Source organism: Triplophysa dalaica, chromosome 10, assembly GCF_015846415.1.
Source record: "Triplophysa dalaica isolate WHDGS20190420 chromosome 10, ASM1584641v1, whole genome shotgun sequence".
NCBI classification, from domain to species: domain Eukaryota; kingdom Metazoa; phylum Chordata; class Actinopteri; order Cypriniformes; family Nemacheilidae; genus Triplophysa; species Triplophysa dalaica.
In genome coordinates, this window is record NC_079551.1 from 9,381,096 (window position 1) to 9,407,033 (window position 25,938).

The following is a 25,938-nucleotide window of genomic DNA, read 5'->3' on the forward strand; positions in this document are numbered from 1 at the left end:
TTGTTATTGCCAGACTTCATAGGCCCAACTACAAGAAAGGATTGACATCCATGCTGAACAAAACAGTTTTTATTAAATGTTAACTTTAATGGTTTCTGAAGGTTTCGCCTGGTAATGTATTGCATTCTGTTCATGGGATGTTATATGGCATCTGGGAACCAATACAAAACCAAGTAATTCTGCTGGGAGAAGCCCCAAAACATAAAGAATTGTGTGAAGGCGCTCAATACAGCTAGTCATGTCATTGTATTTGTAATGGACACCATTATAAGTTGCATTGTGTTTTTCAGCTAGGATGACATTGTCTGACTAGGACAAACGACATTTTTAACCAATGACATAAATCATTCTTCTCCTTTACGTATAAATTCCAACAAAATCCAAAGAGGGACTGACCATTAAGGAGCAATAATGACATCTACCGGTAGGAAAAGAGAATTACTCATTACATTAACACAATGAGTGACATCAGCCATGTCGTCATTTTGCTCACGGTTGAAAGGTCGAAAGTATGGCAGCTTCATTGATTTGTAACAACACGCAAAGCAGGTAAGACAAAGCGGGTTATTCTTCATAAAATACCAGCGTTGCGTGTGCAAACAATATATGTGGGCAGTAAAAAGCACCGATAGCTGTTATACTATTTAAATGCAATGACGTAACATGAGTTTATATTATACAGAGTGAGTTCAGTGCTGAACAGAGATGTCAAGCAATACGGCAAAAAGTTTATGTTTGATGCCAATGAGGAGACATGTTGGAATTCAGACCAGGTAAAACCATGGATTGTAATAGTAAATAATAACTATGTTTTGGCATTTTACAACAAATATCATGGTTGAGTACGGTTGCACTAACTTTCCTTATTTGCTATTCTAGGGAGGATGTCAGTGGGTTATTTTGGAGTTTCCACAGCCAGTGAAAGCGACAGAGCTGCGACTACAATTTCAAGGAGGATTTTCAGGAAAAACTTCCAAGCTAGAAGGTTTTCGTCAACGTCAAACTCTTACACGCTTCTTTAAGCTTTAAAACTTCAAGACAAACCTACCATGAGCTCCTTGGTTTGTGTTTCTGCAGAAGACCTGCGAGTGTGACTTGAACTGTGTTTGTTAGCAAGAACTGACAGGCGGATGACATCAAAGTACCGCGAGAGCGATTCGGATGCAATTTTTCGAATTCCTCTCGCGGTACTTTGATGTCATCCGCATGTCAATTCCTGCGTAACAGTTCTTTGTATTTGCGCGCCGTATTAAGCCGAACAAGCCTATGAAACACACAGTTATAAACCAATCAGAGAAGCTTTTGTTACCATTGAAACGTAAAATCGCGTTTTTGAAAAGTGTAGGGCCGTCCACTCCCAAAAATTTCAAACGTTACCCTTTAGTTTCGTAAATATAGCATTTATTAGTGTTGAGATCTAATTGTGTTCATTTTGTATTATTATTCAGCTTGTGTTTGAATTCTTGTAGTTATTATATATCATGTGTATGTGACTCATTCTTTTGTGTATCAAAACGTTATTTTGAAAAATGTCTCTTTTTGGTGTTCATACAATGAAAGTCAGCTCCAGTGTTATTTAGTTACCAACATTCTTCAAAATATCTTCTTTTGGGTTCTTCATAAGGAAGTTTGTGATGACATAAAAATAAGTAAATAAAAATATTTTTGGGGTGAACTGTCCCTTTAAAAATTAGTCAGTAATCTGTGTTAAAACCATGTAAATCAGAATTGAAGTACTTTTTTTTTTTTTACAGGTAGTGCCAAAGAAGAAGATCTCAAACATATTTTAGACCTCTACCCGGAGGACAACAACTGTCTACAGATATCCTTAAATGTGCCACCAATTCTGCCGTAGACCATAATTCAATATATTTATTAATGGCTGGAAAACACTACAACACTTTTAAAATCTGAACAGATTTTTTTTTTAACTAGACATCATACATTTGCAGACCTTTTGAAAGTTTCAGATAGAAACACACTAGCTGATAATATCTGCAGACTGACACAGACTTTCTCCAACAAGTCCAGACTGAAAATCTGAGCAAAAGTCTTGTAGTGTATTTATTGCATTATCACGTCATTATTCATTTTGTCTGCCAGCTGAACTCAACTGGCATTTTTGGAACAGTACTAGAATTTTTGCTTTTTTTTGTGCCTGGCTGATGGCCAGCTTGTACATTTCTTTCATTTATCCCAAGCTTATCAAACCTTGATTCTTCACCCACAGTTTTCCCATTCCAGATGCCCCTTTGGTGCAGAGACTTAAAATAGTGTTTGAAAACAGCGCTGACTTTTTTGGAAGAATAATTGTTTACACTTTGGATATCCTGGGGGAAAAGATTTTGTGACATTCTCAGAAAAGAAGTATGAAGAGGAGGGAATGCCAACCAGTCTATTTTCCCTTGTTGATTGAGAGACTTAAGTTCACGATTGGTGCCGAAAACCCCTTCCACCCAAACTGTGTTATCATAAGTGACTTGTTTTGTATTTGTTATACAGAGTTTCTGATTTGATATCCATTCAGCATTTTCACATGCCATACATGATATTTCAAGTCGAAACAGATTAATTATTTGTTTTATTAAAAAATATAGAAAACTGATTGCTCTTTACATCTCCCATTTCATCATAAAGCTATACATTATGCAGGATTATTGCAAAAGTGTTTCAAAAGTAGTCCTATGCTTTGTGTGTTTTTCGATACCTAAACTGGTTCCCGAAACAGTTTCAGAATGTGATCTTCAAGGAGTTTTTGCACTGCAAAAGAATAGGTAGATTCATCAACTGTGCATGATGAAGTCTATTCTGAAATTCATTATATAAAATTAAAGGTATAATTTGCCCAAAATAACAAAATTAATTGACACAACCCCTTTCTCATTTCAAACCTGTATGAGTCTCTTCCGCAGAACACAAAAGCAGATCTTTTGAAAAATGTTGTTAACTGGACCGCATTCACTTTTCACTCGTTTTGTGTCCCATACAATAGAATGGGGTCCAATGCTGTTCAGTTACCAACTTTCTTCAAAATATCTTCTTTTGTGTTCTGCAGAAGTTATAAAGGTTTGAAATGACAAGAGGGTGAGTAAATTAATTTCAGAATTTTCATTTTTGGGAGAACTATCACTTGAATTGTTTGTTTAGACGATAAGAAGTACTTGCCTTTTTTGTGGCCCAGAGCAACGGCGAGGGCTATAGGGCTGTATCCAGAATCTGCTTCAAATGTGATATCTGCACCACATCCTGAAAACAAAATTACCTTAAAGTTTCCTCACAAATATACTTGTAAAAATAAATGTTGGAAGACTTACTCAAGAGAGCTTCAACACATTTCAAGTGATTCCCTCGAACCGCGTACAGAAGTGGAGTCCCACCATTCTATTTTAGAAAGCTTTTAGAAATAGTTGTTCGACAGCTGTGTTTAAATTTTTAAATAAAGTGATGTTCATACCCAATCATAGGAATCAATATCAACGTCATGTTTCAGCAGAATATTAACAATATCTGCAAATCCCCCAGCACTGGCCAAAGACAGGGCACTTTCTCGTTCCCGGGCCAGCGTTTTTGGAACAGCCCCCTGATTGAAAACAAGTTAAACAACAATTATTTCTAATTCCCTCTCAACCTATCCTGTCCTACGGCTTGAGGGCAGATGGCTTTCTCACCTTCTGAAGCAGAAACTCCACCATGGCAATCTCTCCAAAAGCAGCAGACCACATCAACGGCGTGAAACCTCGCTCATCTTGATTGTTCAGCAGAGAACTGTCTGTAAAAGTATGCTTGATGACCATCAAATATTCTGTATGATCCCCGAATAGTGCATGATGGTGTATAGTGTACCTTTGGCTAGATGAGTCTCTACTTGGGAAATTTCTCCCTGGGCTGACAGCTGATGTATGGAGAGGACTAAAAGAGAACATTGAAACGCATTCAAATTCATGTTGAATTAAAATAGCATGTTAAAGGATTATCAAAAAAAAACTTAAAATGTAGCATTTTGAACATGAACGTGAAAAAAAACGATGTCAGTGGTGATTTATCAAGTTATCATACTTATTACGTTCATTTCACGTGCGCGTGCGGACTCACCATCTAAAGTGGCCGGCCGGACTGTGGCCTCGTTCCCACGCTGTTTGTTCGTCAAAGTGGTCGAGTGATTTAAAGCACTCTCCTCATGTCTGTTCTCCATCATCTCTAAACATTACACTTGTTTTAAAAGTACACAACAGAGAAAAGAAACATAACACAACAAGATCACCAATGGCACTTAACGTTATATGAAATCCTGAAATAAAAATGTGTTGACAGCTCTTACCTTAAACTACTGACAATGTATTGTCCTAAATCTCATAAACACTTTAGAAATTATTATTATTATCGAGCTTTTCCAATATATGCTGCTTTTATTTCCTCGTTCGTTTGCAAAAGTGAAACTGAAATATAATACGTTCACGCGCGTTACTCGTAACACCCGCAATGATAAACTGACGGATCATATCATATAATTAAATTAAAACGATACTTTACGATAAAACAGAATCGATTTTTGGTGCCAAAATTATTCCCGTCGTTCTTCGAAAGTAGGTTTGGAAGTGTGCCTAGGAACTACTTATTTGGCCAGAGCTTCTCCGGAAGGCCTTTCAGCTGCACACACCCATCGGAAAACACAGCGGCGAGTTGATAACAGCAGTATATCCTACATTTATTTGCGGACTTTTAGACAATAAAAATGGACGATCAAGAAATGCAGTTGAAAGTTAAAAGAGGTACTATGGATATATTCAAAAAGCTAGATATTTGTTATTGTAGTTGACAAGAACATCATCATTTTAGCATGTTCGGTTGTCGGTAATGCATCCGTTGGCAGAATCGATCATATTTTACGCATGTCCCTGTTAAGCAAGCACTGTTAACAATGTACATCGTTACAAATCACGAATACTGAGTATAGATACAAGTATCTGTAACAATTATATATATATATAAGTTATAAATCTAAAACACGTGAATATAGTATATAAGTAATTATAAAGCGTCATTATTTAACACACTTAAAATAAAGGAATTGCATGAATGAATTTAAGTACAATATGTACGTATGTATTGTCAACAGTGTGATTGCAGTAAACTCAGTGTAATAAAGCTAATGGTGATATATTGACTGTGTTTTATTTCTCTGTGTCCCAGTGACTGATAAATTCACGGAGAGTATGTACGTGTTGGCCAATGAACCGTCTATAGCCCTCTACAGACTACAAGAACATGTCAGGAGGTCTTTACCAGAACTGGTGCAGCACAAGGTGCATTATATGATCTGTTAAAATTTTGTTTGGTCTTTGCTAAAAGATATATATAATTTTTTTATTATAAATGCCATATGAACCATAAGCCAGTTTACCATTGAAGTCATTATAAAGATCATTTATGTAGTGTGTTTGTGCCATATTCCAGTAGATTTCAATGGTGTTTTTGGTTCCCATCTGCTATCCCACCTATAGAACCCAACATGTTATCACATATCAGCATTATAATTTCTATGAAAACTACTTAAATTTTCAAATAAAACATTACACAGACGCAAGGAATACAGCATTTAGATTTTAGAAAAAATGCTTACAATTTGACCATATTTCTTTTGTAGACAGATATGCAGAGCTGGGAAGAGCAAAGTCAGGGAGCAATATACAGTGTTGAATATGCATGCAGGTATGATTTGCTTATCTAGACAAACATAACATGCTTAAGGCTGCTAATGATTTTGATCAACACTTTCTTAGTGGTGTAACACCTTTCTCTTGTTGTGTTTTCAGCGCTGTGAAAAGCATGACAAAAAGTAGCCTGTATTTCAAGAACATAGATGGGCTCCTCCGACAAGCCATTTCATTAAAGGAAAAGCTCAGCTCGCAAGGACGCAGGTAGAAGACTCAAAAATGTTGCTCACAAAAAAATTAGTAACCTTCCGGAGATTTCAACCTTTCAGAGATTTAAACTTCAAATTAGATTTGTTTTATATCTCTACTGAATTAAAGAGATAGTTCACCCAAAACTAAAAATTCTGTCATAATTTATTCACCCTCATTTTATGTAATACTTGTTATGACTCTTTCTTCTGTGGAACACAAAAGAAGATATTTTAAGAATTGCCTCTGTGGTTTTGTAATCATACAATGGAAGTCAATGTTGTTTGGTTACCAATGTTCTTCAAAATATTATCTTTTGTGTTCTTTAGAAGATAGTCATATGGTTTTGGAATGACATGAGAGTGAGAAAATGATAGGGCCATGCAACATACATTGCTTTAAAGAGACCTTATATTCTTATTTTTGCTTGTTACACATTTACATCACATCAAAGCTTTGCAACACCTGTCACTTTATTTTTTACTCATTTATCATTTCAGTGCCGGTGTGAGCTGTTGAATTTTTCTTTTATTGTTTGCTTCACAGTTTTAATTTGCAATTTTTTCTGTTTTTGAACATTGCTTCAGTGCTGTGAACCCTGCAAATAATCCAAACGATACACCCACACACGCCACAGTCACACCACCTTGACTCATGGAAGTGTTTCTACAAGGTTAGTCTGTCTTCAGCCAACCGAGTTTCTACTTTGAGAAGTGAGCTGTTTTCTTGTGGTTTTTATAAAGAACCTTCAGTTGAGCTGTTATAGGGCAAGGGTCCAAGTAGTACTATTTTTTTGAATTGTGATAGAAAGTAAAAATAACATTTTGGAATGTTTTATAACACAGTTACTTAAACCACGTCATAGAAATATCAGAGTAATTGAAACATCGCAAATATGCTGCTGTCCATATCTCCATATTTCGTGATCCTCATTTTTTTTTATAATTAGTCATCCCATATGGTTGTCACTGGGTTTTGCAAATATCTAACCTAAAAAAAGTATTCAGAAGTGCTTGTCAACTTGCTTGATAAAACAGTATTTAATCATTAAAAAAGTACAGTGTTTTTTCCATTTACAAAAAAACTGCAAATTCGGACATACCAGGTTTCAGTAGGACATGACGATATGTGAAACATGTATGTTGGTAATATAATTTTTTGTTTTAAAATATACTTTAATGTAGTTCAAATGTATTTTACAAACTTTAAGCATTATCGTGTATCCCATTATTTGGCAGATTTTTACTTATTTATTTATAATTAGCGCATTTTTCTTCAATGACTTGCAAATCTATTGCATTATTATGTGGAACTGAAGTGTAACTTTTCATTTCACTCTGTGTACTTTTATTTAAATTTGATAATAACTTGATGACTACACATAATGTAATGAAAAAGACTTGAAACTACTAAAAACAATGCTACACTGTTGCTGAACGGTAATTTTACAACAAATAACTTTTTAACATGTAGTGTGGATTGTTAACACCTCTAATGTTATAATCTCACGTACAAGAAATCATTTCTCATATCTTTTCATGTCACATAAATATCTCGGCCCTCAGAATCTAGGACAACAGTATACAGATGCTCAGTCATCAATTTATTTTATAATCATTATTATGATATATATAGCATATTAAATAAATACCCATTTATACTAAAGTAGAGTCCTTGACTGTAGCTTTGCGAGCCAATACGGATCTCATCTCGCTGTTCACCCCGGTCCACGGTTTGCCTTGGATAGACTCGTTCGTAAGGGTCCGGTGTGTTCGGCCGCCACCGCCGTAACCTTCTTGGTCTCTGGAGTGACCATAGGGCCCATTGGATGGAGAGTAATGCTGTCTCTGCTTGGGTTCAACGGTTGCAGGATTTGAGAAATGCGCATGCAGACTGGCTAAGCTGTGCTGCCTTCTTGGCTGATCCGTAAATCTCGGCGTTGGAATTCTAGATGGGCTAATGGGGTCCATTTGGTACGGGGTATGAGGGTGTTCTTTGTGGAAACGCCTGGTGCTACAGGCAGCCTGTATAAGGACGTGAATGACGATGATTAGCAGGAAGAGAACGCCAGCGGAGAGCACACAAGCGCCGGCTATTCCAGTCTCGATCTCAAACACCAACAACATGTAAATGGACATAGCTGTCATGGGATGATAAAAATTGGAAGTCAGTCGAGGTTATACACTACAATATGACTTAAAAAGTTATGTTTATGAATTAAAAGCACTGATATTTTGTGTTTTAACAGGAAAAGAGCTTTGGATTCCGGCATGATTAAGATTGGAGGAGAAAAGCAGAGCTCTGTCCATCTCTAAGCCTAATGAGGGAACTTTAGGCCTTTATGAGATCATCTAACATCTACTACAACTTCTTATGATTATTGTGGATTTGAAAATGAATTATTTTGCAACCTTTTTCATTTACAGTATGTGTAAATGACCTAAAGAAGGAAGTACGTGCAATATGTATAAGCTGCTTTACAAAAGTAATTCTTTGTACTCTATAAATCATATACAAGCTCTACATGTGATGTAGAGAGGTCAACATGTGATTGCGTTCTGTAAATTTGTATATACTGAATTAAATAATTCAACATTTTGTGCATAATAAGTGGGTTATGACATTCGTGTGGTTTGGTAGGCCACAATGTAATACTTACCAGCTAGGTAAACTGAAACGCCGAGACAAAAAAGCCCAACGGCCACGTGTCGGACTGCCCTGCTATCCAATAGGAACCAGTCGGCCCTTAGGATGTAAACAAAAATGCGAGTTCATTACCTATTCAGTGAACTAGTACCTGCTTGTAAATTTGCAAACCAAATTGTCAGAATTGTCTAAAAGACCTGTCTCCTGAAATGCAAAAGGGAATGCATTAAACAGGATATTCTATACTTTGAATTACATATCAAGGAATTAAGTTTAAAGGTGGGAGCCCACAACCTATTTTAACTTGAATAAAAAATATATCATTTTTATATAGTTCTTATAAAAATAAATCATGTTTCTTTTAAAGTAAAAGTACAGTAACCTTGTTTTCTTTTTCTTCAGATTGATGTGTATAACCATAGTTTTACTGGTAAGTCTATGGTCATTGTAGCGAGAAGATGGTAAATGTGTGGTAACTATGGTTTTACTACAATTACCACAGTTAAACAACGCTCAATGTTGTAAAACCATGGTTAATTTCCCTAGAAATTGGTCCCTTCACCCACAAATAAAATGCATGCATCTCATTGAATCATTGTTATCTATAGATCATTTGTGCTTGTACTTAGAAGTAACATTTGAACCGACTGGTCTCAGGTTTATTTTAGTGGATGTAATGCAGTCAGTTGCCCTTACTTTCACACAGGTGTTGTGCCACCTGATACTCTGACTCTAATGACATTCATTCATTTTAAGTGTGACGTAACTGTACAAACAGTGAATTTACAACATATTTAAATCTATATATGTGCAATGCGCAGGTAAAAGCATACCTTAGTGTATCTTGTGTCCCTCTGCATATTTCATTTGTGAAATAACTATGAAGCAGACACAAAACCACAGAGCTCAGGTTGAGCGTTAGAGACAAAGCTGACAGCACTGTAGAAACGGGCAATAAAACTGCGATAATCGCAGTCGACACAAAAGTCGGAGAATCCTTTATGGTGACCTGCTGGGCTTGCAGCTGGAAAATCAAAATGACGGATAATACCGACATTATTCCGGATAAAATCCCTAAAAGCGCGAGCACCACCAGAGACCGCTGGCTGTATGAATGCGTCATCTTCAAACGCGAATGAACAGTTTTGCCCAAACTTTACCGCAGAAACGCAACGTTAGTTCCGCAAAAGTCCATCGATACTTCTCTTTTTAAGGTTTAATCTCGACGCCTGCTTTCTTTTTGAGCGCAGTTTGCGATGCAAAACGATGCACGAAAAGCGCGCACTGGAATGCGCGTCCTCTCGTGTTGTTGTTGAGTCAGAACATGTGATCTACTTTAAATCTCCAGATTAACAACTTTTCGTGCAACAATGAAAGTTTTATTTGCATTGGTTAGTGCGATTTATTTGGGAGGCAAACTTTCTGGTCCTTTTTGTAATGTGAATCTGTACAACATTTCACCCATGGACCGAGTTTGCCAACATGCCACGCATTCTTGTATTCAACAGGTGAACAGCAAATCAAAGCAGATTGTTTTACAATTCTTTTACAGTTTGTTACCATTTCAGTCAAACACACATGTAATAAGTAAATGACAAGTAATATTTATCTTAAATTCTATAAACGCTTTATCTTAAAGCACACATGTAATGTAAGAAGTTTTCTGTGTCCTTAAAGTGGTAGCCTTAAAACTTTTGGTTGCCTCAGAGACAAGCATTGAACTCCAGAGAATGCTTATTTGAGTCAATGAAAAGCTTTTGAGGAACAGCTCACACACACTCACAGGCCACTTTATTAGGCACACATAGAGCTCTATTGGTGCTTTAATTATTCAGATATACAGAAAAGGGCTGGAAACATTTGTCTGAAATTGTGACTACAGTGAACTGGTTGAATTTTTTTAACAGTTTGAGATAATCTGAATTTTGTGTCTTTGAGTTTTTTTTGGGGAGGTGATATTATAAATGTGTCATAAGAAGTGCACATAGTCAGCAATAATTTGCAGGTATAATGAAAATATGTTGTACCGCTCTGTGTAGATTCCAAACTAAAGAGTTAAAATTAATTCTTTTAGATTTCTGGATATAATATACAGGTTATCTCTTCAGTAGTGTATCTTGACACAGCGTGCATTGTATTTCAGCCCCTAAAGGTGAAAAGACCTTATGAGCAGGTGGGTTTTTTTCAGAATGGGGTGATGGGAACTCAAGGTCTGCTGCTGTGCTCTACGCGATAAGCCAGAGACTAAAAAAACCTTCGCCTGAAGAATCACCTATAGGTGTATGCTGACCAGAGAGGCTATTTCTAAATTCGAGAGACTTACCACAAGTGCAAAACTTAAAGCCACTGATGTTGTCAAAAGCAGAAGTGAGAAGTTTCAGGAAAAAAGGTTTGAAAGCACACATCGCTTTCCAGAGTTAATCCCCCACATGACACCCAGACAGTTATTCAAAGTCCTAAAAAAACGTATGACTATAAATTTGTTATATAGGGGACATTGTGGCTTGTTGTGACAAAACCTTTCCCTCAGTGTTTTGGTTTAAGTCCAGTTTTCAACTCCTCTGGTTTTATACACTTGTGTAACATAAATTATCATTATTTAAACTGTTTTATGGATAACATGCAAACAGTACTACTATACTACTATATTTAAAGCACGTTTAAAAAGCATATATTTAACTTTTTGTAGTTTATATTCATATTAGATTTCATTTTATTGTCATTGTGCACAAGTACATACCCATAGAAATCCATTTTGCATTATTTGCACTATTTTAATTTACCCTAAACATTATGCTGTTTCAGAAATTGTTTCATATTTTGCATGAAAGTTTATATTAGGCTTTATATAGTTGCATTATGACAACATACACTATAGGATGCCCCTCTGAGGCTTGTATTAACGGAGAACTATGTGCTATATATTTAAATCCTTTTTGTACCAATGGAAAAATAGAAATGTCAAAAAACATCTCTTATAATGCATATATGTTTATATAACTGATTACATAAAAACTGATCAAATAAATCTGCCATAGTCATTGGATTGGAGAGCCTCAATATAGGTTCAACCAGTGGTTTTAAAGCACCCAGAAATCAATATTCTGATCTCAAGAGACAGTCAATTATTACAATTACCATCATTTTTTTATCTTCTGTTAACAACATTTATCTTCCTCGTCCATCATTATTTTTATATTTTCTAGACGCGAGGAAATCCAGGAACCCTGAGCTTCCTGCAGTACGGATGCTTGGGGACTTTCAGGAGAAAGGCAGGAGGTTGCTTATTCTTGCATCAGATGACATTCAGATTAAATTCTCGAGGGAAAACTGATGAGATAGAGATAGTGGTAACTGCTTTACGACATGTACAGTGGTTCTGTTGTGCATCTTGTTGTTACTTTATATGTGAAATGGTCTGTGAGATTTCGGTATATTAAATACTTCACAGACGTCGGCTTTGATACATCTTACAGGACAAAAATAATAATTTTTTAACCATAAAAATGGTCACTGGTTAATCTTTGGTTCATTAACTATTTATATTATTATATAAATGTTACCACATGTATTTTACATACTACTAATTTTATTTATGTGGTATTTATTAAAGTAGGCAATATATATAGAAGTAACATTTTATACAGCAGATATTACTATGAATAAACTGTATTGTACTACACTTTTGGATAAAGATTTGAATACATTATATGAAAAGGTTGCTTTAGTAAAAAAGTTGAAAAAACAAAGTGGTTTATTTTGGTTTGAACTGGTTTACAAATTGACCACATAAAACACACACAAATAAAGATCTATTTGTAATAAAGTGTATTATTACTAACCATTTAGGTCTTTCAAGCAATTTGTGTGTTTTTTATTTATTCTGCATTCATCACAATAACTGGGGTAAAAGACCCTCTCTATTAAATTCAAGCACTTTATAACGGCAAGCAATACCACATTTAAAAGACAAAAGTATGTTTATATATAAAAATCTATTTTGGAAATACACTTAATTTTGTAACGTAGTTGCGTCAAAATAGCTCAGATATTAAGAAGTTGAATAAATTTAAGCTCATAAATATCCAAACACCTAACACAGAAAATGGATTTTGTAATAAAGGTTGAAGAGTGTGCCTTTTAAACTCAAAATTAAACCCCTTCATGAAACATTAAATTAATGCTTTCCCAATGGCCATTGCCAATTGAAGTTCCTCTAATAGATAATTGGTATTTCGTCATTTTTACAACGTTTAATCAACTATTCATAAACACAAAAGTGTTTTAATTGTTAGTTGCAGCGTTTTTTATTCACGAGATAGTACTTTCATCAATTAATAACAAATTTCTTTCTCAGCCAATGGGAGGGCGGGACATTCGGCCTTTTCTAACAAAACAGATGCAGATACTGCAGGAACAGCTGGAGATGATGGACGTCTTCCTCAACCAATGGAAACTCCGTGGGGGCGTGGTACGTTCACTCAACTGTATGAACCGTAAGACACGGAGACGCGCGTCTGTCAAAACGTCTCGAAGTTTGTTAGGTGATGCTAACAAATAAATAAGCTCCTCTCATCTAAATTATTATTCTGGTGAGATTGTTCTCAGTTCAAGATCAGGTAAGATCGACTTTTGTCATTTTAAAGCCGATTTGGGAAAGTGAAAATAGTTCTTGTAAAAGTCACTTTCCTCGAGTATATTTAGGCTATTAAAGAAAACAAGATAACGTGATGTCAATATATTATAACTAGACTTAAGAGCTAAATGACAAAAGTTACCAAATGACCAAATTAATATCGTATGTGTATGTTAATGTGATATTTATGGAAATAGCTGTTCAGTTAATTGTCTGGGACAATCCCGTTGGTTGCACATGTAACGTTACACTGATCTCCAAAACCTGCTCTGTTGTGATTTGGTCTTGACGTTTAACCCCTAGTTGTGGGTTTCGGTTTGCCCATGTTGCTCTTTGGGGGTAAACTGTAAAAAAACAGTTTGTTGCGGTTCTTGTATACTCTCATGAAAGCTATGAAGCTGTGCACTGTCCATATTGTGCACATTCTCTACAGCATATTTGATATAGTATTTAAATCCATACTGCATTTGTATTGTTTTGTGGCTATTTAACTCATACAGTTACAGTTCTATACAATAAATAATACTAGGGCTTAATACAAAATAAACACTACGCCCATCAATCAAGCTGTTGAAACCACATTCAATGCATGACCTTGCTGGCAACTGAAACTTAATATATTTCACAAAGTGGTATTAACAGGTTTTATTCACAAATTCTCACCACTTTGTCACAGCTTTTGTATATCTGCTAGTTCACAGATTTATGCGTTTTTTGGGACCCCATGAGCTAGTTTATAAATGAAGCTACAGGGATGCCACATCTCGGTTTTTCTAAGGCACATCTAACATAAACTCAGACAAACTACAGAAATAATACATCAAGCTCATTTACTTGTGCAATTTAAGCCGAGTTATGACTCATTTTAATACTAAAAACAACAGCATTGTTTTTTCAAAAACATATCTTGAGTTCGTATAGTGCCTTGATGTTCTCAGGCCTCTCTCTTAGAAGTTTCCTCTTGTCATTTGGTATGCAAATGCAAGTCTTACTTGCTATTTTCGGCTCACATAGGTTTCTCATCCACCGATACAAAAACCAACCATCAAGTTCAGCCCCCAACAGCTGAACTGCCTGTACGCTACAGGTGTCAGTTGCGTCTGGTTTTGAAACACTTTTGACCTCCATTAGCAAATAATAATATGCTTGCACAGAGCTCATTTATTGTGTTCCCCGGCTGCAATAGCTTTGACTTGTCTTGACAAAGGTGTTTGTTGTTGGTGTTCTGATAGTGTTCCCCCCTTGAGGGAGCAGGCAATTACTCCCCTCCTGCCCCAGAGTAAGAGCTCCGCTGAGGGGGACTGAGTCGCCTCTGTTTGTGAGTAACCTTTCCACTGTCTGGCATCTGGGAGGATCTCACAGGAAGCTGAACATGCACAAGTGGATCCAGAGGTGCAACAGTTGAAATATGATGTGTGGGGCTGTGCATTATATCGGAGTCACTGAAATATTGCAAATGTGCTTATCGTGATGGTTTGAAATAACTTAATAATCTAAAAGGGATAGTTCACCGAAAAACTCACACGGTTGTCATTTTAAAGCTGTATAACTTTCTTTCTATTGCAGAACACAAAAGAAGATATTTTGAAGAATGTCGGTAACCGAACGACAGCGGCACCCATTGACTTGCATTGGTTTTACAATTTCATTTTACATTTATGCATTTGGCAGACGCTTTTATCCAAAGCGACTTACATTTCATTATCCTACACATTTATACATAGGTATGTGCAATCCCCTCGAACCCACAACCTTGCGTTGTTAACGCAATGCTCTTTCCACTGCGCTACAGGAAAGAAAGGTTGTGTGTCCGTACAATATAAGTGAAATGGTACCGCTACTACTTGGTTACTAACATTCTTCAAAATATCTTCTTTGGTGTTCTTCAGAAGAAAGAAAGTCATAGAGGTTTAAAATAACAACAGGGTGAGTAAATGGTGACAGAATTTTCAGTTTTGTTTGTGAATGTGCACTGGAAGTCAAGTTGGAGTCACAAAAGTTTATGTTGTTAAGATGCAACCGTCTAAAGCCGGTACCAAACTACCACCGCAAATTCCTAACAGTGGGTCACTACTCTGTTTACATAAACCCCCTCAGAGACTGAGTTGAGAATAAAGTTAGCAGGCTAACACCCCCACAGTCTGGGTTATCCCAGCACAAACACGAGCATTTCCATGAGGCGTGGGTTAAAAATATGTCATCTCCATTTAAAGGTACGGTAAAGTAAGCATTAGCGTCTCAACCGCACTTAGAATAATAGTGTTTCAACGAAGGGAAAGTTTTATCCACCCCCTGCTCTCCCATGAGCCAAACGGAGACAAACAATTGATTTTGCCGTTCAATGGCTTCACAGGTTATACTCACTTCATCTGTTCAGCTTCCCCAAACCATGTTTTATAGTAAAAAAAGGTTTTATTTTTACATATAATATTCAATAGGCAAACACTTTTATCTGAAGTGACGTACTTTGAATGCATAAGGTATACAGTTTTATCAGTATGTGCGTTTCTTGGATGTCACACTCACGCTTTTGTGTTGTAAGCATGGGATTTTACACACAGGAGTTACACACAAACAGACATTTTTCCTACTAACTGCCGATGTAAACCCCCAGAGAGTTCAGCCATCATTTTTTTTATCTCATATTAGACATGTGACCTCAACTATTTTTAAAATCTCAACGCCAACTCTTTGCGGAGAGAGTGATGCTGTTCCCACGACCTGCTGGTGCCCGTTGCCCTCACACCCACCCAATGGCACAAAGGCGGACGACCAAACAAGACGATCCTTCTTTTCCAAAGATAATATGGACATGATGCGCAGGTGGCATGTATCAGGTCGGCCGGTTGATCATGAGATATAATTATAACGAGAGGAAGTGAAATACTTTGGTGAAGAGATCTCTATCACCAAACTAAGTGACAGGCGCTAATTTTAGTGTTCCTCAAATTTGTAAACGCATTTGCTGATAGGAAGGCTTGAAATGAATTAACTGTAATATGAATGTGCTTTTAAAGCAATGGACATGTAAACAACGTATGGATATGATGCTTGGTGTTGCTTTTAGCGTAAGAACCTGAGGCTGTGGGCGGGGCTACATGCCTGACCGACCAATAGCAGATTAAGTGTTTTGGAAACCTCTTTGAACATCTTAATTTTTGCATTTTTTTAAAGGAATTATACCCTATTCAGAAATTTTTGAGTTTTGGGAAACAAGGCCAGTCTCGACAAGATGCTGTGGTAAACATTGACACAGATGCAGTTTTACATACGTGTTTCATAATGATTTAAAAACTCTTTTGAGCCTGTATTGAATTTAAATATTTCTCATGCATCTTCACATGTTTAGTTGGTTTGCGCATGAAATTGCAAAAAAAAGGCTTAAGTCTTACTATATACAGCATAAAATGTATATAAAATATGTATTATATTATAGATTATCATAATATAAATATTAAAGAAAAATGTGATATGCAATAACTTGCTAAATAAAGCAATATATGACATGCTATACAACAAGGTTTAAACCTGTTAACTGTCGGAGCCCTTTTTGAGCCTACACATGAAAACGCACGTTGGAACTAAAATGGCGGTAACTCATGAATTCATGAGTCTCGTTTGAAAAAAGAAAAGTAGCTGATTATTGCAACAACAAAAAAATCACACACACACAAAAAATTCAAGGTATGTTGTTAGGTTTATTGTAAGAAATAAATAAAAAAGCATTATGTTTTTCTTTGATTAAAATATACATTATAAAAATACGGGTCTCAAAAGGATAACAAAAAATCTAAGCACACTCTTTATAAAAAAGAATCAATTACTCTCTCTACATAAATTATTTAAGAATACACCAAAGAAATCTGTATTCTAGAGTCTTAGACCTTTCCAATGATATATAGTTTGTCATGATTCGATTGGAAATTACATGCACAATAATGACACAAACTTAGGTGTCCCGTATACGGAACGGGTGTCAGTTAACAGGCTACGTTGGTTAAATCAATTTAAACTACATTTAAAAACGGAAAATTAAGAAAACCGACAAACATTAAATTTTTCTCTCATACACAGACAGGCACTGTGCCTGTAGATTATTTCTGTTAACAATCAAAAGACACTGAGGAGAACGGCTACATGGCTAAACTTGTCTCTCCAATATTTTAAACTTAGACTGTGATGCCAAGCTCAAGCTTAATTTCCCATACTGTTTCTTTAAATGTGTCAAAACTGCTGGACCCATTCAATAAATTGTTTATTTAATAAAATGAACATACAAAAAAAATCAACAATTCGTCTGTTAAATACAGATATTATAAAATAAAGCAAGGATATCAATTAACATACACAAAATAAAAAAAATACTTAGCAGTTAATATTATTAGACACTAGCTAACACCATACCAGAAGTTAATTTGGGTCAGAAACACGCGGGTTCGATGAAACGATCTATACCAATAACACGTGAATTATGAAATATGACTATTAATGAACAACTGTGCTTCACTGGCAATGGCAAATATGTTACTTAAAAAAGTAGGGTAATTTTATCACTCTGTGTTTCCACATAAAGGTAATCTTGATTTGAAGCCAAATTCAAATAGACTTCTTCACATAATCCAGCCTTAAAGGGATGGTCCACGCAAAAAAGTTCTTTAATAATTTTTTTCACCCTCATTTCAAAGCTGTTTGACTTTCTTTTTTACTTCTGAAAAACACAAAAGAAGATATTTTGATGAATGTTGGTAACCAAACAACATTGGACATCATTGACTTCACTGTATGAACACAAAACAACTGAGACTTTTCTCAAAATCATGAATAAAGGATGACAATTTATTCGGTTAAACTATCCCTTTAAGGCACATTTACACCAAGGATAATAACTGTATGATGACTATGGGATCATTCACATCAGTGGACAATAACAGATGTTTATTTTGCAAGAGCCCTTTAAATTGAAATGGATTTTTACATTTAGAACGAATGAAAAATGAAGAGTCATCATTTAATATTGTATATTTGTTTTTTTTTCAAGAACAAATGTAACAGTAATATCATCCATTGCTATAATTTGCAAAAAGTAGTCTTGATATTTTAAAAACAGCTTCTTAAAGTTTTAATTGATGCTTTTTAAACAGTATAGGTTTCCCATCTACTCCGAGCTCTTATTGACTTTTCTTCTTCATTATTGGTCATTTATTTAAAATGTTATGCTTGTCAAAAAAAATACATAAATTATTTCGCAATATATTTTATATTTCTGTAAATTTGGGAAAAAATTGATTATGGGCACAGTTATATTTTTGTTAAAATATAATTTTGAAACGTTATTATTTATATTTCACCTTTTTACAGGTTCAGTAAAAATCTGCTCCAAACCCACAATATTATGGGCCGAAAGAAGATTCAGATTTCTCGGATTCTTGACCAACGCAATCGTCAGGTTTGTACTCTTCTTCAACTCTACTTTTTTAAAGCAAGTTATACTTTTTATTGTATCTCAACTGGTAAAGCGTTATGTTAACACTGCAATGGTCATGGGTTAAATTTGGATAATACCGTTTGCTAAATTCCATAAATGCAAATTAAGCGACATTTACAATTAACATTTTTCGTAGTTAAACTCTCTTTGTTATTCAATTTTAAAATCAATGTTTTATTTTTAACGTTCTTTGCACAATTTAGCATTTTTGAAAAGTATCTTAAATTATCCAAATTATGGGTAATAAGACAAAACAGTACAGAAATAATGAAAAAGAAATCACAGAAGAAAATGTAAAAATAAAAAAAGGTATATAATAAATAATGTTTTTGTAGATTACATGGTTTTCATGCAAATCTTTCAGACTATATTGTACCCAAACTGGGTAATATTTTCACACCTTGGCAGAGGTTGAGCCCAATGATCATGGTTTTGTAGCTTTACTTTAGAATGTGATATGTTAATCCAGGGTCCCGGGCATCTCAAGGTGTGAAAACAGGCTCGCTAAGATCTAAATACGTGTTTAAAATTACACTCAGTGCGAGAAGTCAAACCACGCTATCTTCGTGGGGTCTGTCAGTGGTTTCTGTAACAATAGTGCTGTGGTTTCTTGTCCCCTTGAAGGTGACATTTACCAAGCGCAAATTCGGTCTGATGAAGAAGGCGTACGAGCTGAGCGTGCTTTGCGACTGCGAGATCGCTCTCATCATTTTCAACAGCACAAACCGCCTCTTTCAGTATGCCAGTACCGACATGGACAAAGTCCTGCTGAAGTACACGGAATACAGTGAACCTCATGAGAGCCGTACCAACACTGATATACTGGAGGTACACGCCAAATCTCTCCTTTTTAAATTCTATGTCATTTAATAAAATGGTCTGCTTTAATGGTTTTACATTTGATTTCATTTCAATGAAACAATTTAACTACCATCAGCTTTTCTACAATAGTGGCCAAAATGTATGCTTTTAATGTCCCCTCAGGTTATATTAAAGCATCAAAATATGAGGTGTAAGGTGCAAAATTCTACCCAAAGCTGAACCTCAGTTTACACTCCAAACACAACTAAGCAACTTGCATAAAATTTTGATGCATCTTTAATAATGTGTATGAATAAAAAGCATAGACATTTATTTCTCAAAGTTGGACGTCACTTTTGGCCATGTGTGTTAGACAGTGTTGTTCATGTGGGAGGTACAGGTTCAACTTTGTCTTCTGTCCTGATCCCATGACTCTCTCTCCAGACTTTGAGAAGGAAAGGATTGGGGCTGGATAATTCTGAGGTTGATCATGAAGATAGCTTGTCATTCGGAACAGACAAATATCAGCACCGCGACGGCATGGATCTATCCATCGCTCGCCAGCGCTATCATGTGAGTTTAAATAATTCTTACGACAGAACCTGTGGTCACTCTGTGGTTTCATAATGCTTTTACATCATGAACATTACCTGCAATAAATCAGGCGAGATATATACACTGGTTTGTGCGAAATGCATGCAAAAGGCTGTGATCAGCTCAAATGAACCTTTTTGTCATTTATTCACCCTCATGTTGTTTAAAACCTGTGACTCTTTCTTCGGTGGAGCATAAAGAAGCTATTTTGAGAAATGTCTCGGTTGTTTATGGTTTTCATACAATGGAAGTCAACGGGGTTCAGTGTTGTTTGATCACCAACGTTGCTCCAAATATGTTCTGAAGTGTTCTGCAGAAGAAAGAAAGTCATACAGGTTTGGAATGACATGACGGTGAGTAAATGATGAAAGAATTTTCATTTTAGGAGAAGTCTCCCTTTAATCAATTTATACTTTATATACCTACTTGCATGCATTTGTTTTTCTACCATCCTCTCATAATGTGTTGAGAATATTTAAACCCTTGAAATCTCTTCCTAGGGTCCTTCAGTTATCTCTACGGAAGCTCAGATGATGGGTTCAAGTATTGAGAACGGCTACACCAACTCATCTAATCCAAACCATGGCAGGTCCTACAAACCTCTGTGCACCAGACCTGGCTCGGCCGGTTCTGTTGGCTCCAACTCTCATGCAGCACTCGGGGGTCCACACTCAGGTAAAGCCCATATCATTTAAAAACACGAGGATGTTTCTTTTGAAACCATCAAACAACCTTTATTTTAAGAATGCAACAATAATGCATTTTTAACATTACTACGTATTATTAGATATGCAAACCATATATAAACAAACTGCTAAATTTATTAAAGGATCAGTTCACCCTTAAATGAAAATTCTGTCTTCAATAAACTTCTGATGAACACAGAAAGATATTTGGAAGAATGTTTGTAACCATACTGGCCACCATTTATATATAGGAGAAAATTGCTTTATAAATTTGTTTGTTCTGTCAAACAAAATAGAAGATAATTTAACTACCATTGCCATTTTTCTATTCCTCTCTTAAAAATAAAGGTGCTTCACGATTTAATAGAAGAACACTTTTTGTCTAATTGGTTCTATAAAAAACCTTTAACATCCAAATAACCTTTGTGGCAAAAAAAGGTTCTCCAGATTATAAATAGGTGATAGAGATGGTTCTTGATTCTTCTATGGCATCACGGTGAAGAACCCTTTAAGCACCTTTATTTTTAAAAGTGTATAGTCAGTGAACAATTTGGTTACAAGCATTCTTCCATATATCTTTCACTGTGAACAAAAACAAAACGAACAAATCGAGAGTGAGTAAATCAAGACAGAATTCATGAATTCGGTACATTTGAAGGCTTTTGTTGTCTAAGAGACTCACCTGCTGCATTAATAGACTGAAATGTGGTTCAAAATGATACATCTATGATAGCCTAGCAATTGTTTATTTGATTATTTTTAATGGGGCAGTATACATAACGCTCCCCGAATGGAGCATCTTAGTTCTTTGTTCACAGGAAGTTGTCTTATGCATGAAACAGACCCCGGTTCTCAGTCACATACACATATGAGACAGTCTCTAAACGGCGAGTTGTGGTTTAGAGTAGAACATCACACCTTCTGAAGTTTATGAAGCCGCGTCTGTGTGACTATTAGTGGTGCATCATGGGAAAGCCGCGTTACACTACCTGCCCGTTATGTTGTGGTCACATCCAGCGCTAAAGCTCAACGTTTAGCACAGAACGTAGCTTCTTATTTTGTCTGCGGTCTTACGAATGAATCCTTTTTGATGTAGAAGCAGACGGCCTGGCTTCTCAACGTCTGAACCGTCAGATCAAGGCAGGTTCACGCTTATCAGTGGAATTTGTGCAGGTGTCCAACCTAGATAATGAATTAAAGGCCGTATGGTGGAGAAGACTTCTGCTTTTAGTGACCGACAGAGAAGGAGGGAGAGAGAATGAGAGAGAAACTGAAAAAAAATCGCACCCACATCTTGTTTTTCACTTCCCATATGACTGTCAAGGTCTGGGCTACTCGATGTTCTCCCATGGCAACCTGAGCAGAGCTTTGGAGATGAAGTCTCCGCCCCCTCTGAGTATGACCGGAGACGGACGGCGAATCGACCCGCACGCCGGGCTGTGCCCAACTCGCAGCAATCTGACCAATGCTGTGAGAGAGTCCACCAAAGTACTCATTTACATATCCATGAGTGTTTTGTTTGATGTTACAACAGTAATTGTGATATTATAGACATTTTGGGGGTTCTATTAAAGGGACAGTTCACCCCCACCCCCAAAACAATTCCTTCAAACATATTTTTAGATACAGTATAAGCAAATTAAAACTACTCTATAATTAAAAAATGTGTTTTTGTTTTTTATCTAGAGAGCTTTGTATCAGAGTATGCACGCTGGGGGACACATGATGACGATGGGCAAGACGGGCTTACTGGGTCACAGTCTGGCGAACTACGGGGCTTCAGGTGAGAGGCAGATAAAAATACTGGGTCACATACACACAAGCCTGCAAAAGCCAATAATGCAATTACTGTATGTTTACGTTTGTATATTACATTCATATTTTATTGTTTTAAATGTAACTATAGCCTATTTGCAGACATTAATTGTGTTTTTTTACAGACTACAGTCACCCAAGTTACGCTGTGGGCTATCAACGCAATTCTATGAATACATGGCAACCATTGCCTCATCAGGACGGCCACCAATCCATGATCAGCCCAGGGTGAGTTGTCTTCTAGTTTTTGTTGAACACTTGAAATATTTAAATGTTTATTACTGTAAATGATGACATTTAAAATTTCTAAATTTATCTAAACTAGTATTATCTATAACATTTATTAATTTATGACACTTTAGAACTGTATGCATTTTTTTTGAGTTTTGTTTTGTTTTGTTTAATTTAATTTAATTTTGTTTGTTTTTCTTTTTTTTCAATGTAAAAATATGGTACTTAATTTTTTTTTATATATATATATATATATATATATATATTTAACAGTAGTTTTGTGAGAGTACACAATATATATATATATATATATATATATATATATAATACAGTATATAGGCATTTAAAGTCCCTCTGAACCTGGAAGTTGCGATATTCTGACTTATTTCCGGGTGAAACTGAATTTAGAATTAGAAAAACAGTGGGTGTGGCTTGAGTTTTTAAGCGTGAGCTGTTTTGGTTGCTGACTTACAGTTGAAGGGGTGGAGTTAACGGATGCTCCGCCCAAGCTGTCTAACTTACATCATTTGAGGTGGATAGTCACTACAGGGCAGAAGTTCATTTTCAGATTTTAACTGGAAATCATGAGGGCACATGAATTTAAAAAAAGAGAATCACCCATGTTTGCAATTAACGCTGCAATATTTCATGAAAAAATAGGAATTGTAATATTAAATTTTACTGGGAGTTAAATATATATAGGCTATGTATAACCAACAAAACACACACGCTGTGTCTGAAATCGCATACTGTGACATTACGTACTGAATTTAGTCCTAAGTAGTCCTCCCTATCGGCCGTTAAAACAGTACATTCTACATAGAATGAAAAGTATAAATACATTTCAGATATACTGCATCTCCCATGTTAAATGGTCATGTGACCCGTATGCTCTTTGACCTATGACGTTTTAAAAACAACTCTTACGTAATTTAGTCGCAAGAAATTCATTCAATAACAGGTGTCTGTCATTTTCATTGTAGGATGGGCTCTGGAGGAAGCTTCCCATCCCAGAGCTCCTCCCCCGGCTCCCCGCCCCACCACTCCCTAAACCTGAACATCAAATCCGAGCGCACCTCTCCTGACCACACGCTTTCAGCCACGCCCCCCGCCCGTCACATGGTGCAACACTCTCCAATGGAAGAACCCAAAGTGTTATGCCACTCTCCGAAAGAATATACTGCTTTGGAGAGAGAGGAGATACAGAAGGGAGGTTTCTCCAGTCAGCACAGAGACCCTGAAGGGAAAGGCGATCCGTCTCTGAAGCAACGTGACATCAGTAATGGATGGATTAGATAGTAATCCGTGTCTCTTATGGCAGATAAAATGTTGATAAAAGAATTATAGAGAATCAGCATTATCCAGCAAATGCCTCATTTTGGAAAGATGTGTTTGGTTTTTACATGTTAAACAGACAGAATCTTGAGCTCGGGGCTCTTTTTTAATTTGTTTGCAGCTTTCTTCACGTTTAAAAGAAACATGCATCACATTTGCTTTATTATAATCAGATATTTAACAGGTGATGCCTCACATATTTTTAATGTTGCTGAATGCAAATTACACAATAGTCACTAAAACAGAATAAATGTGATCAGTTTTATAGTCTTTATTCAGGCTCCCTTTCTTACTTTAAACCTGTGTTTTTATGTACAGTACTTTATGTAACAGTATCTTAAATAGGTGAGGCTCTAGTTTGGCTTTTCAATGCCTGTTTTCTGTTACTTTACTGTCAAGATCAAATTATTTTGTTGTATAATATGCGTTGAGTTGTTTCCACCTGCCATTTGCTTTGTTACTTTAGCTTTTTTAAGAGTTTTGTGTGAATAATGCGTAACTTCTTGCTGTTCATGTCGTGTCCCCTAACCATTGTTCAAGTATTCTCAGTTGAAGTGTGTTGCAGTGGCCGCAAGAGGGCAGCATGTGACTCAAAACACACCAGGCGCCTATGAAAACTTGCTTCCTTATGTCACGATACTTGTAACCTTTACAAAAAAATAAAGAACAGCATTTGTACTTGTGTAACAGTATCATACATTCAAACTCAATGGTATGAAGGCATTTTAACTTTAACTAAAACTTTATAGGCAATTATGTGATATAAAAATTGTATAGAAGCATCTTCCCTGTTGAAAAAAACAGCATATGGTGGGTTATGTATGTTTTGATGCTTTTTTGGTTTGACCAGTTTAAACCAGCACATGACTATCTTAAACAAGCACAAACCAGCATTATAAAATACCAAACCAACATATACTGGGGTTTTTTAACAGGGTAATGCTGTTTGTAAGGCTAAACTTCACGTAGACAAAGATGTTGACCCAACTTTTCATGTCTATTTGAGGCAAAGTTTAGAAAGTACTACAATTAGGATACTTGTAAGTGTACCATTTTAAAATTGTTTTTGACTAAATTGGTCCACTTTTCAGTTCATAAAGGCATGCATTTAAGTATAATGTATCCTTTTTAATGTCACTGTTTCTTTGGTGAAACTTTTTACACTGGGAACTTTATCACTGGGAAGATGTACGTCTCTAGAATAACTATTTGACCAGTTTATTATAATATAAACTATGTAGAAAAGTACCTGGTCTAAAATAAATGTATTGTCATAAGTGATTTTTTGCTCAGCAATTATCTTCCAAGTGTCTACTTTCATAAAAGACTAACTTTAGGTGTTTTTTACAGAAATGTAAATGTAATGTAAACTTAAATGTACATTTAGTGACCGTTAAAAGGTTAAGATAACTAATTTACAACTTAAAATTAGATAAAGTATATTTCTGAGAAGTACATATAAGGGATTTTGTTATACTTTAACCTGTTTTAAGTTTTCATGCATTATTTATCACAACCTCAGGATTATTTTCCTACGTGTTGTATTGTTAGTCTTTAGGCATGAAAATCATGATTCGAACCTTTAAAACGTATTTTTCCACATTTTTTTCAAAACCCTCACAAGAATACAAAAGAAGTGGCTTTTTTATAGCTGTCCACTGTAGTGACCTCTAAAAGAAGTACACTTGAATAAAATGTTTGTAAGGCCTACTACATACTGTGCGTAAACACCAATAAAGTATTCTGCTTTCATTTATCCAGAATACAACATGAACCAATGTTGGTCTTAAAGTCTCCCAAAAAGGT

The 25,938-nt window shown here is 35.9% G+C and overlaps 5 protein-coding genes across 8 annotated transcripts; 3 read left to right on the forward strand and 2 right to left on the reverse strand.

Annotated features, from left to right (window-relative positions):
* Positions 1-427: 427 nt before the first annotated feature.
* nr2c2ap (nuclear receptor 2C2-associated protein) lies at positions 428-2,605 on the forward strand. The gene is made up of 5 exons (XM_056758285.1): positions 428-549; positions 683-773; positions 880-985; positions 1,755-1,822; positions 2,229-2,605. The coding sequence occupies exons 1-5, from the start codon at positions 512-514 to the stop codon at positions 2,349-2,351; spliced, it is 426 nt and encodes a 141-aa protein (XP_056614263.1). The 5' UTR covers positions 428-511; the 3' UTR covers positions 2,352-2,605.
* rfxank (regulatory factor X-associated ankyrin-containing protein) lies at positions 2,565-4,598 on the reverse strand. The gene is made up of 8 exons (XM_056758284.1): positions 4,319-4,598; positions 4,093-4,209; positions 3,844-3,909; positions 3,669-3,769; positions 3,455-3,580; positions 3,315-3,381; positions 3,166-3,246; positions 2,565-2,760 (listed from the first exon to the last, which is right to left on the reverse strand). The coding sequence occupies exons 2-8, from the start codon at positions 4,193-4,195 to the stop codon at positions 2,708-2,710; spliced, it is 597 nt and encodes a 198-aa protein (XP_056614262.1). The 5' UTR covers positions 4,196-4,209; positions 4,319-4,598; the 3' UTR covers positions 2,565-2,707.
* A 23-nt stretch (positions 4,599-4,621) lies between these two features.
* borcs8 (BLOC-1 related complex subunit 8) lies at positions 4,622-9,141 on the forward strand. Of its 3 annotated transcripts, none has more exons than XM_056758287.1 (6): positions 4,622-4,769; positions 5,191-5,303; positions 5,645-5,709; positions 5,814-5,918; positions 6,491-6,576; positions 8,152-9,141. In XM_056758287.1, exons 1-5 carry the CDS (start codon positions 4,733-4,735, stop codon positions 6,552-6,554), a joined length of 384 nt encoding a protein of 127 aa, XP_056614265.1. In that variant the 5' UTR covers positions 4,622-4,732; the 3' UTR covers positions 6,555-6,576; positions 8,152-9,141. The 3 variants fall into 3 exon arrangements, with proteins under 3 accessions (XP_056614265.1, XP_056614266.1, XP_056614264.1); XM_056758288.1 differs by lacking the exon at positions 8,152-9,141 and adding an exon at positions 7,774-7,905; XM_056758286.1 differs by lacking the exon at positions 6,491-6,576.
* On the reverse strand, positions 6,583-9,839 carry tmem221 (transmembrane protein 221). Its single transcript, XM_056758282.1, has 3 exons — positions 9,383-9,839; positions 8,563-8,648; positions 6,583-8,043 (listed from the first exon to the last, which is right to left on the reverse strand). Exons 1-3 carry the CDS (start codon positions 9,670-9,672, stop codon positions 7,559-7,561), a joined length of 861 nt encoding a protein of 286 aa, XP_056614260.1. The 5' UTR covers positions 9,673-9,839; the 3' UTR covers positions 6,583-7,558.
* A 3,204-nt stretch (positions 9,840-13,043) lies between these two features.
* On the forward strand, positions 13,044-24,814 carry mef2b (myocyte enhancer factor 2b). Of its 2 annotated transcripts, none has more exons than XM_056758280.1 (9): positions 13,044-13,168; positions 18,544-18,631; positions 19,295-19,498; positions 19,916-20,044; positions 20,566-20,740; positions 22,076-22,239; positions 22,438-22,534; positions 22,692-22,794; positions 23,781-24,814. In XM_056758280.1, the coding sequence occupies exons 2-9, from the start codon at positions 18,578-18,580 to the stop codon at positions 24,094-24,096; spliced, it is 1,242 nt and encodes a 413-aa protein (XP_056614258.1). In that variant the 5' UTR covers positions 13,044-13,168; positions 18,544-18,577; the 3' UTR covers positions 24,097-24,814. The 2 variants fall into 2 exon arrangements, with proteins under 2 accessions (XP_056614258.1, XP_056614259.1); XM_056758281.1 differs by having other exon boundaries at positions 22,076-22,221.
* The last annotated feature ends 1,124 nt before the right edge of the window (positions 24,815-25,938 follow it).

Bases quoted from the DNA above. Each gene is read 5' to 3' on its own strand.
- nr2c2ap (XM_056758285.1), top strand. From the start codon at position 512: ATGGCAGCTTCATTGATTTGTAACAACACGCAAAGCAG. The intron at 550-682 runs GTAAGACAAAGC...TATATTATACAG, and splicing joins TGTAACAACACGCAAAGCAG to AGTGAGTTCAGTGCTGAACA. The intron at 774-879 runs GTAAAACCATGG...TTGCTATTCTAG, and splicing joins CATGTTGGAATTCAGACCAG to GGAGGATGTCAGTGGGTTAT.
- rfxank (XM_056758284.1), bottom strand. From the start codon at position 4,195: ATGATGGAGAACAGACATGAGGAGAGTGCTTTAAATCACTCGACCACT. The intron at 3,770-3,843 runs GTACACTATACA...ATACTTTTACAG, and splicing joins AGAGACTCATCTAGCCAAAG to ACAGTTCTCTGCTGAACAAT. The intron at 2,761-3,165 runs GCAAGTACTTCT...ATTCTTTTGCAG, and splicing joins TGCTCTGGGCCACAAAAAAG to TGCAAAAACTCCTTGAAGAT.
- borcs8 (XM_056758286.1), top strand. From the start codon at position 4,733: ATGGACGATCAAGAAATGCAGTTGAAAGTTAAAAGAG. The intron at 5,304-5,644 runs GTGCATTATATG...TTTCTTTTGTAG, and splicing joins CAGAACTGGTGCAGCACAAG to ACAGATATGCAGAGCTGGGA. The intron at 5,710-5,813 runs GTATGATTTGCT...TTGTGTTTTCAG, and splicing joins AGTGTTGAATATGCATGCAG to CGCTGTGAAAAGCATGACAA.
- tmem221 (XM_056758282.1), bottom strand. From the start codon at position 9,672: ATGACGCATTCATACAGCCAGCGGTCTCTGGTGGTGCTCGCGCTTTTA. The intron at 8,649-9,382 runs GTATGCTTTTAC...TTACATCCTAAG, and splicing joins GGGACACAAGATACACTAAG to GGCCGACTGGTTCCTATTGG. The intron at 8,044-8,562 runs GTAAGTATTACA...ATCCCATGACAG, and splicing joins CGTTTCAGTTTACCTAGCTG to CTATGTCCATTTACATGTTG.
- mef2b (XM_056758280.1), top strand. From the start codon at position 18,578: ATGGGCCGAAAGAAGATTCAGATTTCTCGGATTCTTGACCAACGCAAT. The intron at 22,240-22,437 runs GTACTCATTTAC...TTTTTTATCTAG, and splicing joins CTGTGAGAGAGTCCACCAAA to AGAGCTTTGTATCAGAGTAT. The intron at 22,535-22,691 runs GTGAGAGGCAGA...GTTTTTTTACAG, and splicing joins GGCGAACTACGGGGCTTCAG to ACTACAGTCACCCAAGTTAC.